Source organism: Neurospora tetrasperma, assembly GCF_000213175.1.
Source record: "Neurospora tetrasperma FGSC 2508 unplaced genomic scaffold NEUTE1scaffold_1, whole genome shotgun sequence".
In the NCBI taxonomy this organism is placed as follows: domain Eukaryota; kingdom Fungi; phylum Ascomycota; class Sordariomycetes; order Sordariales; family Sordariaceae; genus Neurospora; species Neurospora tetrasperma.
The window spans coordinates 5944645-5958934 of NW_009799099.1; the positions used below are offsets into that span (position 1 = coordinate 5944645).

Genomic DNA, 14290 nt, shown 5'->3' on the forward strand with positions numbered 1-14290 from the left:
ATAATATATATAATTATTAGTATATATATATATATATATAGCGCTTATTATAATATAATATATTATTATAATCTATATAAATAAATTAAAAACTTATATTTAAATTAAAATAGAAAAATCTTACATAATAGTATAAATATTGAAAATATAATAAAAATAATAACATTTAAATGTATTTAACTTTATTAATATTAGAAAGTATATTACTATATACTTCTACATTTTATAGAAGAAAATAATAATATTAAAGTATATTTAAACTATTTATTTAAATAATATCAATATTCAAATGTGTTTTAAAATTATAAATAATATATAAATAAAATTCTTCAAAATAAAACTTTTATAAATTTATAACATTTAAAAAAAAATAATTAAACTTATATATTATATATAATAAAGAGAAACTCTACTCGTATATTATAGAAATTCTATTTATATATAAATATACTTTTACTTCCTTAAATATAATTTAATTAAATTTTAATATAAAAAGTTAAATATAGTATTAAATTACTTATTAATTTTTAAAGGATGTTTCAAAATGTAAACTAAGCTTATAACTTTAAATATTATGTTAACCCTTCTTTTCCTAACTTTTAAATATAAAATCCTCTTAATTATTTACTTAATAACTTTTTTTTGCCTCGAAGTTTTTCAAAGCTATTAAAAACAAATTTTCTTTGAAGTAAGAGTATTAAATAGAAAAAGAAATTACGAAAAATCTAATATATTTTTTATATTCTACTTTTATAATTTTAAATAATAGAAAAAGATAATTAAAATACTATTAAAAGTTTTTTTTTATAAATTAAAGTTTTTTTAATATACGAATAAAGTAGCTTATAATAAAGAGAAAGTCTTTTCGTACTACTACAAATATCTTTATATACTATTGTTTAGAAATAAATTACATATAACTTAACCAACAGTAAAACTATAAGGATACTAATAGTATTAAACTTTTTATTATTTTTTTCTCTATATAATAGTATCCTTATCCTAACTATACCCTCTTTCTAAACCTCAATAACTAAGAAGATATAAAGACAAAACTTAATTAACTTTAAGTATTTTATTTTTATTTTTAATTCTTAGTATATAGGGGTATAAGGGCAGTATAACCTTAGTAATACAGAATGAAAAATAAGGAAAATTCTAATACTAATATCCTTCTTATACCTCCAACTTTATTTAGGTTATACTTTATTTAATTTTATTACTATAATATATAAAAATATTCGTAGTAGTACGAAAAAATATTCTTATAATAAAATAAATTAAAGAAATCTAACTTTTATTATAGATAGTAGAAAGATAAAGTATTAATATAAATATATAAATATATAAAAGTAAATAAAAATGATCCTTTAATTAATAAATTAAAAATAATATTACTAATAGCGATAGTAGGTTTAGAAGTTGCTATACTCTAGTATTAAATACGAAGTCCAACTATATAATAATCCGTCCGTTTATTAGTATTTAAAGTTACAATCAATTAATTCCAATTAATATTAATTCTTCCTGATATTGTCCTACTAAGTAGAATACCTTTAGATACTCGTTCACTGTCCCTGACTATTAATTACTATACTTTATTAAATTTTGAAATGTACTATTAAGTTAGTAGTTAAAATGACCTTATCTCTTACTATATTTTTCGAACGCTGCTTTAAAATAGGCATTCGCCATTTAGAATACTTGGAATAATATTTACAATGGAATGAATATATTGAGTATAGACAATAATTAGTAGCGAAGCCTTTTAATATATTTAAAATTATATATATCGTTGAATTGGATACTCCGATTGCTAGTTTTACTTATCCTACTACTTCGATTTAAAATAATATTAATGTTATACCTTATTAAATTCGTACCTAGAAGAAGGCTCTTTATATTTACGCTACGTATATTCCAACGGGTATAGAAAATAGTACTTTGAACGAAATAATAGGTATTATTAAAGTTCAAAATTAATGTGCTAAAGAATCTGTCAAAAAGAAGCCCTCTTAGAATATTCGTTTTATTAATTTCGATTAGTAGATAAAATATTATAAGTACGCCTAAAGTAATTTAGGTCCTTAGATTAATAGTAAAGCTCCAAATAGTTTTATTTATACTTACGCTAAGCTTTAGGTTATAGATAAAGGTCTTTTCTCCGATTATTTAGCGTTTATTCAATATTTAAGTAAAAAGTGTATATTTAATAAGAATATATTAAAGGAGGTTTAATTTAAATTATTCGAATTTATAGGTACTAACTAATTTACGATGGGAATTAAAATTAAATTTATGGATTTGTATATAGACGTTTTACTACTTATTAATTTTGAAGGTCTTAGGAGTGAAATTGAAGTAGGAAAGCCGAAGTATAACTAACGGTTGATAATTATATTCGTCTAAATAATTTTGGAAGTAAGTAGTACTAATAATAAATTTAAAACACTAAAATATTTATATAAATAGGGAATATTACTGAGCGATAGGAATTCTGCTCCTTCCTTAGTAGTTAAGAGAGTATTAGTAGTGAAGATTATTGTTAAGTAAGAGTTTAGGGTTTAAAAGGAATATTAAAAAGAAAAGAAGTTAAATAGCGAAAGTAAAGAGGAATTATTTATTAAGGGGAACGAAGGGGTTCGGAGGAAAAGACTTTTAATTAAATAAGAGTTAGGAATAGAAGTAGAATTTAATATATTATAAGTATTCCTGATTATAATTTAGCGCTTGGTTAAATATAGGGTAATTATTATTCGAAATATAAGTGTATGGAGAGAAGTTATTCCGAGAGGGACTATTAAGATTAAAGAAATTCTACCCTCTTTTTAAATAAAAATTAATATATAAGAAGAAAGTAATACGGAGGATAATATACAAAATAGATTTAATAGGGTTAATTTAATATTAAATAATAATATATGATTTAATAAGAGTAAAGGTATATCGGATAAGGGGGCGTTTAATAGGGGGGAATTTATAGATTTGGCTAATATTAAGGAAATTCCAGCGCGCTTTACAATTAAAGAAAATAGATTACAATTAACTAACTCCAATCGTTCTATTTTGGCTTTTATAGTAGCCGTTTCTCCTCCTACGCTATTAATTTGGAATTGTAAGCAATACTTCTATATATTAATTGTTTATTGTTAATAATAGTTTAGAATTAGTTTTATAGTTTGAAAATTGAAATTTATTATTAAATCATTTTATATTTTATATTTTTAAGTTTCCCTTTATCTTTATAATTTTTATATTTAAATAAGTAGAATTTGTTTATATATTCTTTCTAATTTTATTAGGTACCTAAAATTATAATTGCTTTAGAATATAATAATTTATGGTTGTATTTAAAATAGCTATTAATATTATATCAGGAAAATTTCTATTAATTATATTTAATTGCGGTTAATTGCCTCTAATTGCGAACTTACTTTCACTAATCTTAAGTATTATCTTTAATATCCTTTAAATTATATTCTAAAATTTTTATTATTCTATTTATATCCTTACCTACTTACTTTACTATTTCCTTTACTTTATTAAAGCTATTTTATAGTACTTCTAAAATATATAATTTGGGTTTATTGCGTATAAATATATAATTTCTCAATCTATTTTGAAGATAGTTATATTGTTACTGGAAGGATTAATTAGAAGCGTTCTATACGTAAGAATAAAATCTTTTATTAAGGAAGTATATAATACTATTATTTTTTTTAATAAGTAATAGTCGAGTTTAAAGTTGTTTATATAGATAAGCTCCTTTAATTATATATATTGGTTCTAATCTATTTGGTATCGATAGTCGAGAGTTTGCTTCTTATTATATTTATAGAATAGAATAATTGGTTTTCTAGAAAGAATGTAACGGCGGTTAGGTTGAAGTTATATAGTATATTAGTTTTAATATTCAATTTGATTAGTGAATTCTATTTAAATATAAGGTATAAAAGTAAATAATAAAGCAATATAGTCTTTGATTCTTATTTCTATCTATACGTTTATAAATTCTAATTTATAGAAATAGTTTTATTTATATTAAATTACTACTAATTAATTATAATCGGAAGTAACCTACTATTTAAAAGAGTATTTAGTTATTATGTAGCCTCCTCTATTAATTTTCAATACGTTGGTTATTAGTACTTTTCCCTTGTAAGAAAACATTGTATATTTCTAGGGGCTATTTCAATCTGTATATTAGTAGTATTTAATCCTTTTAGAATACTTTATATTAAATAGGAATATCCTTCTCTATTTATCCTTCTTCGAAAATAACGACTAATTCCGGGCTTATTCTATAAAACTTTAAGATCCGTTACATTTTATTCCCGAATACAATATAGTAAAGCCTATTTACTACTATATTAATTTTATTATTATAATTACTTTATATTAGTATTAGAATAAATTTATAATTTTTAATTACTTTTATCTATTAATAAAATATAAATTATACTATTATAGTAGAAATATTTGTATAAAATTAAGAGATATAGCGTAAATATACATCTATTCCAATATATATTTTAAGACTAAATTACCGAAGCTTTTAGTAAGTATTAATATACTATATATAGTTTGGACTAAGTATAGTCTAGCCCCTTCGGTGTTAAAGGAGAAGTTTTTACCTTTTTTTTAAATTACTTTAGGGAAGAAATTTTTAAAGTATATAAATAGTGGTTCCTTAGGTAGGTAAAGCTCGAAGAATTTTGCGAAGTGGAATTGTAATTCCCGTTTATTAAATTTTTAAATAAAGTATATTTCGTTAGACTTTTTAATACCTTTAAAAATAATATATATTTTGATAAACTTTACTTCTAGTAGTTTGGGTATATACTTTTTTAAGATTCGAAACTTTTAATATAATATTATTATACTATTTTAAAATATTATAAAACTACAGTTATCGAAAATAGTATAGAATTTTATATTTATTAAAAGTTATTTATTTAGAATAGCTTTTATTTCATTACAAAGTTTATTGCTTACAATTATTTACAGCCTGCGTATAGGGGTTGTATCGAGTATTTTAAAAAAGATTATTAATATTGTCCGATTGATTTTGAATCTATATATCTATTCTAATACCTTGAGTATTTACTTACGTATAAGCTTATTAGCGTAAACTTATTAAAGAAAATTTATATATAGTGTAAAGTCGAATGCTTTGCAGCCTATTATAAGAACTTAGTATGTAAAGATGTGTGCTAGTATTATTTGGTTGTATAAAGATAGGAGTTGCAAAAATGGAGAAGTGATATTAAACGTTCAATATTAGTTCTATTTTATTTTTATATAATTATATATAATATTCTTATTTGGTTTGTAATTGGACTTAATTAATTGCAAACGAAGTTAGTTAATCGTTATTATATTATATATTACTTCTAATATAATTTGGAATTTTCTATAAGATAGTTTAGTATTAGCAATCTTGATTACATATATATAATTATTTATAAAAAAGATTATATAAAGAATTAAAGTAAGTTATTATATTATTATTATTATTTATTATTATTATTATACTTATAATATTTTATTTAAATATTTTATTCTAAGAAAGTCTAACTATACGGTTAATATTATTTATCCGTACGGTTATAAAAAAGTGACTTTTATTATCTTTATTTAAATTTGAAAGAATAAAGTACAAAGCTAAGTAATATATTATATTTCTCTTAGTTTTTCTCTCTATTTTTTACCCCTTCTCTAGCTACTAGATTTCTTTTATAGTTCGAAGAAACTCGTAAAAAGAAAGCTATTTTTAATAAATAATTCTAAAAATTTAATATAAAAAAGTCTTTTTAAATAAGATTTCTATAATGCCTAGGGCTTATAGATTTGGTACTACCTCTAAAGATTCCTTAAAATTTAATAAGTAATTTACTACTATTTTCAGTTTCTAATATTAAAATTCCACCAAGTTATACTTAGAAAAGCAAAAGTAAACTACTATATAGATAGATAATATTGACCGTACAATTAGACTTTTTCTTTATTTTATTTTATTTTAAAATTTTCTTTTTTAAAATACAGTCTTTTATAATTCTCTATTTTATATTATAATTACTTTCTTAATAATTTTTCTTTGAAGAAAAGTAAAAAATATATTAAGAATATTAAAAGTAAATATAATTAAATAATTAGAATTATTTATTATTATTATAATAAAAGATTAAATATAAGTATTTTTATTTGAATCTTATAAAATACAATATTGAAAAATATATATTACTTTTCTATTAAAGGTTTTCCCTTTCTAATACTTTATTTCTTCAAGATTGAATTTATTTTATAATTAAAGAAGACTATTAAAATTATAATAAAATAATAAAGAATATATAATTTATTATATAAAGATTTTATATATATTAATATCTTTATTAATTTTAAAGGTATAAATTCTATATTAATAGGAAGAGGTTTTAAAATTTAAATATAATTTAATTCTATTTTATTTTTCCTATCTATAATAAAGTACAAATAAATAATTAATATTATAAAGGTAGATTATTTATTATATTATAAAGAGTACTACTTTATAGAAAATATTTAAAAAAAATTACCTTTACTAACTAGAAATAATATACTATTTACTAGTTTTATTTTACTATACATTTTATTTAATCTAAAATTATAATAAGTAAATACTTATTAAAGAATAAATTTTGTAATCTTTATTATAAGTCTTTTCTTCAAATTATATAAATTTAATATTAATATTATACTTTACTATAAATGTAGTTTTTTTATACTTTATTATTAAATTCAATTAATTTGAATATTGGAATTGAATATAATTAAATTAACAAATTATACCATTAATATATAAACCCTTACTCAAAATAGATTTATCTTTAATACTCTATATAAGAATAGGAATTATAAATTGGATTTTAATACTACTTTTGTTCAATAAAATTTGATTTAATAATATTTATTCTATTATAAAAATATAAGAATTTTAAAAATATAATCCTTTTTAAAAAGAGAATATATTTTTAAACCGTTGGAAGAGTCTTTATACACTATTAACTAAACTAATTTTCTAGAAACTTTATAAGAATAAAGAACTAAGTCTTATAAAATATAATAGAATTTTGATTACTTTTTCCTCTTTAAGGTAGTATTAATATTTAAATTATATATACTCTCTAGTATTTAAATTCTAAATAATTTTAGAAATAAAATTATTAATATTTAGAAATTAAACCTTTAATACTATTTAAAGGTCTATAAGATTGCAAATATCAAGTAGGGCTAGTAATATTAAATAAAAAATATATAAAATTATTATACTATTTTATTTATTATACGTTCTATTTTAATTAAATTATATTTATTTTAATTTAAATTACTAATATATAAAGACTTTTCCAACGATTTAAAAAAATAGTCTATTTAAAAATATTTTGAAGAAATATTAATATTATATTTACTACTAATTACTTTAAATATTATTATTTATTTTTAAATATTAATAGAAATATATATCTACTGTTTTATATATATATAAATTATTCAAAGTTCTCCTAATGTCTAAATGTAATTTATAAAGTATAGTTATAAGTATATAATAAAATATATTCTCAATTAATATTAGTTAATTGTAATTAATAGTTATTTCTATATACTTTTAAGAATTTTTTCTATACTTCTATAATTTACCAAACTTTAAATTATATATATATATATAAGGCACCTTATATTAATATAAACGTAATAAAATATAATAAATATAAATTTATAAGACGTATAATATAAGGTGAATATCTTTATAAAGTGTACGTTTAATATTTTTATATATCTTTCTTCTGCTTTAAAGGCGAAGATTTGGCCACCTTGCGCCTCTTTTTATTTTTTACTAAGACTTCTTTTATTTCTTTTAGTTTATTGAGGGTTATTTCCTCTATTATTTCGTCCTTATTTTTGTCCGTCTATAGTTCTTAAATATCCTCCTCTAATTCCTTCTTCTTCTTTTATTCAATTGCTTTTACTTTAAATGAGTATTTACTATTTAAATTCGTATAGTAATAATATATATATATACCGCCTAATACTTTTTAGGGCGGAATAATATATTATTTAGTTAATTATAAAGTTATAGTATAAATATATTTAATATACTCTATCCATTCTATATCTTTTCCCAATTTAAAAAGATAGGTAATAATAGCAATCGTATTTCCCAATATATCAATCTTCGGAATAATAACTTCCTAGGCCTTATTCTTTATAATTTTATAAGCGTTCTATAAATATACAATTTCCTATTAATATTAATTAGAATTAATTACCTCCGATTATATTTAAATAGTCTTAACGTATTAAATTCTTAATAATCATTTTGAGCACAATACCGGTATTACAATCTTTAAGTTTTTTAAGTAAGTATGCGGTCTACTACTTAGGTATTATAGTATTATCCTAGGTTGGAGCGGGGGTAAGTAGGTTTCGGCTTTGAAAGGTCTATTGTATCGGTATTTTACGGTAATTTATATAAGTAATATAGACGTTTAATATTTATAATAAGAACCTTGGAGAAACGTAAAGAAGATGGTAGTAGAGTAATAGTAGGGAGCGATACAGAATAATTAGAATTAATTGTATAATATAAAGGTATAAGGGTATAGATGTATAGTAATTAATTTGGCAGGGAGGAGTGTGCGTTCGTTTGTGCGTAGAGTGTTTCTAATTTGCCCTACACTTGGCTGCAAGTGGAAGCTCGGACCAATTTATAAACGGCCTAGCACGCACTTGGGCCACCGTACGCTCTAACAATTTCGAGACCTCACTGTCGTCGAGGCCAATACAGTGCAGTGACATCATCGCATCTCCGCCGGCCCTCGCGGGACATCGACATCATCATTAGCAAAACACCACATCGACCACCTTTGGACCACAGCAGCAGCAAGCACCAACTCCGCAACAGAAGGCATGAGAAGATATTGGAAACTGGGTACGCGATTCGATTCACTATGACGACTTTTTGACAACCAGCTTTTGAGGTTTCTTTTTGTACGATAGCTTTGGTAGTGTTTATAAACACAACAATTTGAGTTTCCTACCTCTACAGTCCCAATCTCTTCCATCCAAATCTTCTGCCAAGAAAGACATCATCACCAACCAAAATAACCATCACCATCATCACCATCATCAGTATACCAATTCAGCCACAATGTTCGCCCTCTTCCGCGGCCACCCCAACAAAGACCTCGCCGACCTCGCCGAGCACCACCTGCAACATGATCTCCAGCCCGAAGACCGCGAACGCCTGCGCAAAGCCGCCTCCAAAGTCTCGACGCACACCACGATCGGCACTTTTCTGGGCCTCGGTCTCGGCATCGCCTTGGCCTGGCGCATCCGGCAGAACCGCCAGCAACTGTTCAACGCGTTCAAAATGATGGCCAAGCCGGTGGAAGTAGTATTTGCCAACGGTCGGAGGGGTACGTCCCTTTTTCTCCCCTTCTCTCTCAGAACTTTTCTCAGTTCGTTGCTAACATACCTACCTACGCGAAATAGAACCAGTCCCAGATCTAGAACCCCTCCTCCGCCCTACGCGCTGGGGTGACATCGCCACTTACACCGTCTTTGGCATCGGGTGCTCGATGCTCGGCGGCGAGACCGGCTTGCTGACCGGGTCGGCAGCAGCGACTCGCACCATCACTCGCGACCCCGAGTCTCGGAAGCGCATCGAGGATGCCTTCCGCTTGTTCCAGATCGATGTGCTGAAGCGCCAGCTGGAGATGCTCGAGCGGGAGGTCAAGGAGAGGGGCGGCGCGGCGGGGAGAAAGGAGACGGACTCGGAGTTTGCTTCTAGCTGGGAGAAGTTGAAGGATCAGGCGGGCGGGATGGTGAGCACCTTGAAGCCTTCCGAGTGATCGATTCTAGGTGTGTTTTAAGTGAGCGAGAGGGATGGTTAGGGAGGTTTGCATGGATTGGAGTTTCGGAATGTTGATTTTGTTTTTTGTTTCCGTTCTTGTTAATATTTGTGCTTCGTGCAGTCCCATTCGTTCATGGGTGTTATATATATGGTCTGGATATACATTTTACTTGTTTTAATGCTTGTAATCATTTGCTGGAATGTTCCGAGTGATCAGCGAAGCCATTCACAAATGTCATTTAACTAGTAATTTCCACCCTCATCGGCCCCCCCCCCCCAAAAAAAAAACCATAACCCAGCCTAGCTGTAACGACGAGTGCTGTTTCAAAACTCGTAGTTCTCGTGAAAACAACCTTCTTGTTCCAACCAACGACTCAAACACCTACCTAGGTAAATCACAACCGCCATCAACCCCAAAAATGCAATCGCCGAGGCACAGGACCGAAGCTAGGTTCAAGTACTCGTCATCCACCGCAAGCCAATGGAGGAAAAACAATCGATATCATCTAATTGAAGACCGATACTCATCAGTGCTCGAATCGTCTGTTTGGCCTTTGACGTATACAACTGTTCAAAATTGCCCGATTCTCGTCTTCCATCCCATCACCTAGTAACCAAAAACACCATTAGTACCGTTGCCAGAACCCATCAAGACCCGCAACATCCTAATAATCAAATCGACAAAGAGTACTCTCTGAGTGCGGAAAGCTGCCCAGACGCAGCAAATCTCGTGTACCACTCATCTTTGCATCCTGGTACAACACAAGTATCATGAAATTGCTGCATTGCATTGCATTGCATCAGCTGTCTCGTGCATAGAGGCATGCCCACCAAACATTGAAGTTGACCTTAAAACCAAAACAACAAAAAGCAAAGCAGAAAGAAAAGCAAAAAAAAGAACCCCATACCGCGTCCGGTAATGGGGTGAAGGAGAGGTGTTCTCAGCGTTATTGACGCAGGTAGTTAAAGCGATGGATTGAAAAACTGCATCGGCAGCGGAAGCGGGCAGAACTGTCGTCGGACAGCATGTGAAAAGTGGTGTCTGGAACAAAGCATCGCAGACAAAGAAATGCGTGTGCATCAAATGGCCCTTAACTGAGGGTCGAACTCATAACCTCCTACCCCCGAGAGGTGTTCGCCGCTCACATCGGAACCACTGAGCCAAATAGGTTGCTCATAACCTGTCAAAGACTGTGTGCGCAGGGAAGCGCCTCATTGTTGGAACGAAGAGTCTGGCTTGGGCCTTATATACTCCACCACATAAAAGCACAAGATCCATGTCCACCAAGCATGACTAAAGGGTCCGTGTACGGACTTGGGAGAAACTCAAAGGCAACTTTTCAATTGGGTATGTACTACTTTTCGGTATCACCCCAAACCCAACCGGCTAGCATAACATCATCATAGCCGGTAACTTGAACCCCCCCGGAACACCGTGAACCAACCTGCTAGTATACGTCCAAGTATCGGCAAAGCCGACACGCCATGGAACCAGTCTCAATGGCCGGAAACCACTACAAACACGAACGGAATCAAGCAGTGTACTCATCAAATCATTCCATTTTCATTATTCCTCAATTCCCATTTAGACGGTGCCGGCGGCGTTGAAGTCCTTGAGGGCCTCCTCGACGCGGGCCTTCATGGTCTTCTCACCCTCGCGGATCCAGACACGGGGGTCGTACTTCTTCTTGTTGGGCTTGTTGGGGCCCTCGGGGTTGCCGACTTGGCTCCTGAGGTAGTCGATGTTGTTGAGGATGTAGTCACGGATACCGACGAGGTAGCTCCACTGGAGATCAGTGTCGACGTTGACCTTGACGACACCGTTAGAGATGGCCTCACGGTACTCCTCCTTGGAGGAGCCGGAACCACCGTGGAAGACGAAGAAGACAGGCTTCTTGTCCTTGCCACCGAGCTTCTCGGAGACGTAAGCCTGGTGCTTGCCAAGGAGCTCGGGGTGGAGCTTGACGTTGCCAGGAGCGTAGACACCGTGAACGTTGCTGTCATCTCGTTAGTTCTAATGAACCGCAAGCAAGGGGTAGAGTTCAGCCTTACCCGAAGCCAGCGGCAATGGAGAAGTAGGGGGAAATGGGGCGGAAAGCCTCCTCGATCTGCCAGATGTCCTCGGGCTGAGTGTAGAGAGAAGCGTTGTCAACCTCGGAGTTGTCAACACCGTCCTCCTCGCCACCCTGTTTGCAAGTGTTAGTTTTGTTTCCTTTTGGAGCAAGCGCATCATGACATTGACGTACGGTGATACCGATCTCCATCTCGAGCCACTGCTTCATGGGCGCCATGCGCTTAAGGTACTTGACGCAGGTGGAGATGTTCTCCTCAACGCTCTCCTCTGTTATTGCACATCAGTAAGCTGGGGCATTGGTGGAGCGGTCGCATTTGTCGGGGGCAAACTTACCAGAGAGATCGATCATGTGAGAAGAGAAGAGGGGCACGCCGTTGGCCTTGAAGAACTTCTCGTCCTCCTCGAGCATGCCATCGAGCCAAGGGAGAAGCTTCTTAGCGCAGTGGTCGGTGTGGACTAGGACCATGTCAGCATCTTGAAGGCAAGTTGAACCGAGAATGACAACCTAAGCTACTTACGGACAACGGGAATGCCGTAGATGGGGGCAATGGAGCGGATGTAGTGAGCGGCGGCAATGGCACCGGCGACGGAAGCCTCGCGCTTCTCAGGAGAGTCCTTGATGCCCTTGCCGGCGAAGAAGGCAGCACCACCCTGGGAAGTCTGGAGGATGATGGGAGCCTTCTGGTCGCGAGCAGCCTCGAGAGCAGCGACGGCAGTGCTAGAGGAGGTGACGTTGCAGGCAGGGATAGCAAACTGCTTCTCGCGAGCGTACTGGAAAAGCTTCAGGACGTCATCACCTAGAGGTAAGAAAAAGGTCAGATTTTGTTTATGTTCCGGTATCGGGCAGCGCATCTGCTTGGCCAAATCGTACCGTAGAGGACGCCAGCGGGAAGGTTGAGCTCCTGTTGAGGGTATCACCGTTAGATTAGCTGCGCTTCGAAGCTACCAATTGCCAGGTTGAGAGGAGGAGGAAACTTGCATCGAAGATACCCATTTTGACTGTTGTTTTTGGTTATGAAGTTGCGTGACGCGGGGTAGCTGTTAAATGTGAAAAGGTGGAAATAAGTATAAGAACGCTTTTCAGGATAGCAGGTTGAGGGTATCACAAACAAGAATGAAGAGGATGAAAAGAGGAAGATGGGACAGAACTGGAAGCACTCACGGTTTTGCAGACTGCGGGAATTTGTATGACGAAGGGTTGATGTCCTGCTCAGGAGATTTGGGAAGAGGAGACGGAGAAGAGAGAAACTGCAAGAGGGTCGACAGTCACGCCCAACAATCCCGTCAGTGGTTCAAGGACGAGGAAGGAAGTGGAGGGATCGTAGGTCAGCCAGCGGGGCGGCCGAGCATAGCACCGACGCTCTAGCCGCGTTTTCATTGGCCAGGACACCCAAACAGAGCAAGAGCTGCGTTGTGCCCCTCACTAGTGGTCCAAGGTGGGGGGTTGACGACGAGCATTGAGCAGGGAGCTGTCTCCAAAATGACAGACCACTTGCAGCAACCCGCAGCCCAGACCCTCCAAAGAGTGGACTGCGCCAAGCGGCCGTCTTCCCGACGCTTGCTTGTCAGTGTCGCGTCACTGCTTTGGTCGGGGTTCTTGTCCGGGGGTCCCTCTTGCCATCCGCAGCCAGGTGGCTCCACTGTCACGGCTTGAGCATTGCCGGACCGTCACATTCATTTCATCAAGGGCAGTCTTGGCCGTCGTCACCTCACAATGGCAGACTTTCTTCAAGCCAGTGTCGTCATCCCGTGTTTTCGACATTGGATCATATTAACGATGTTGCTCGCTGTCTGGTTGGCGGCGTGTTTGGAGCTTCAACTTTATCCTGACAACGAATCAAAAGACCGCCAATTCAACCCGTCGAAAGACTTCACACCTCCCCTTTCCGTTCTTTCACTGGCTACTATTCCATATCCATCTCCAGAACTGAGACCATATGCCATGCAGCCTCCTTTCGGAAGGTTAGACAACAGACAAAACCCTTGCCCTCAGGTCTCGTGCCCGTCAAATGTGTCAAGACTTCGCCGAATTTGTCGTGGTTTGGATTGTTGGAGAACGTGAAATGGAAAAGATCGGAATCCGGGGTTCAGGATCGCGATGAATGACCTCGGTCCGACATGACACCACTTCACCGCTCAATATCGGCGACACTCATCGTGATGATGGTTTCCAGGATGACTACGGCTTTGGCGTATATGATATAAAGCCGGACCCTCGTTGTCACCCTTGGCCACCAATACCATTACGGTGGCATCACAGCAAGCGAGACACGTAGGTAGAAGGTAAAGGAAGGTATTGACAATCGCGGTACTCGGACACGCTA

At 32.5% G+C, this 14290-nt stretch overlaps 2 protein-coding genes across 2 annotated transcripts; one reads left to right on the plus strand and one right to left on the minus strand.

Moving 5' to 3' along the window:
* Positions 1–9187: 9187 nt before the first annotated feature.
* NEUTE1DRAFT_77782 (uncharacterized protein) lies at positions 9188–9890 on the plus strand (the record flags this gene model as incomplete). Its single annotated transcript, XM_009850355.1, has 2 exons — positions 9188–9455; positions 9532–9890. 2 exons carry the CDS (start codon positions 9188–9190, stop codon positions 9888–9890), a joined length of 627 nt encoding a protein of 208 aa, XP_009848657.1.
* Positions 9891–11212: 1322 nt separating this feature from the next.
* Positions 11213–13239, minus strand: NEUTE1DRAFT_116181 (Fructose-bisphosphate aldolase; the record flags this gene model as incomplete). Its single annotated transcript, XM_009850356.1, has 8 exons — positions 11213–11889; positions 11945–12078; positions 12139–12233; positions 12300–12422; positions 12485–12763; positions 12838–12868; positions 12946–13004; positions 13129–13239. 7 exons carry the CDS (start codon positions 12958–12960, stop codon positions 11478–11480), a joined length of 1089 nt encoding a protein of 362 aa, XP_009848658.1.
* Between the last annotated feature and the right edge of the window lie 1051 nt (positions 13240–14290).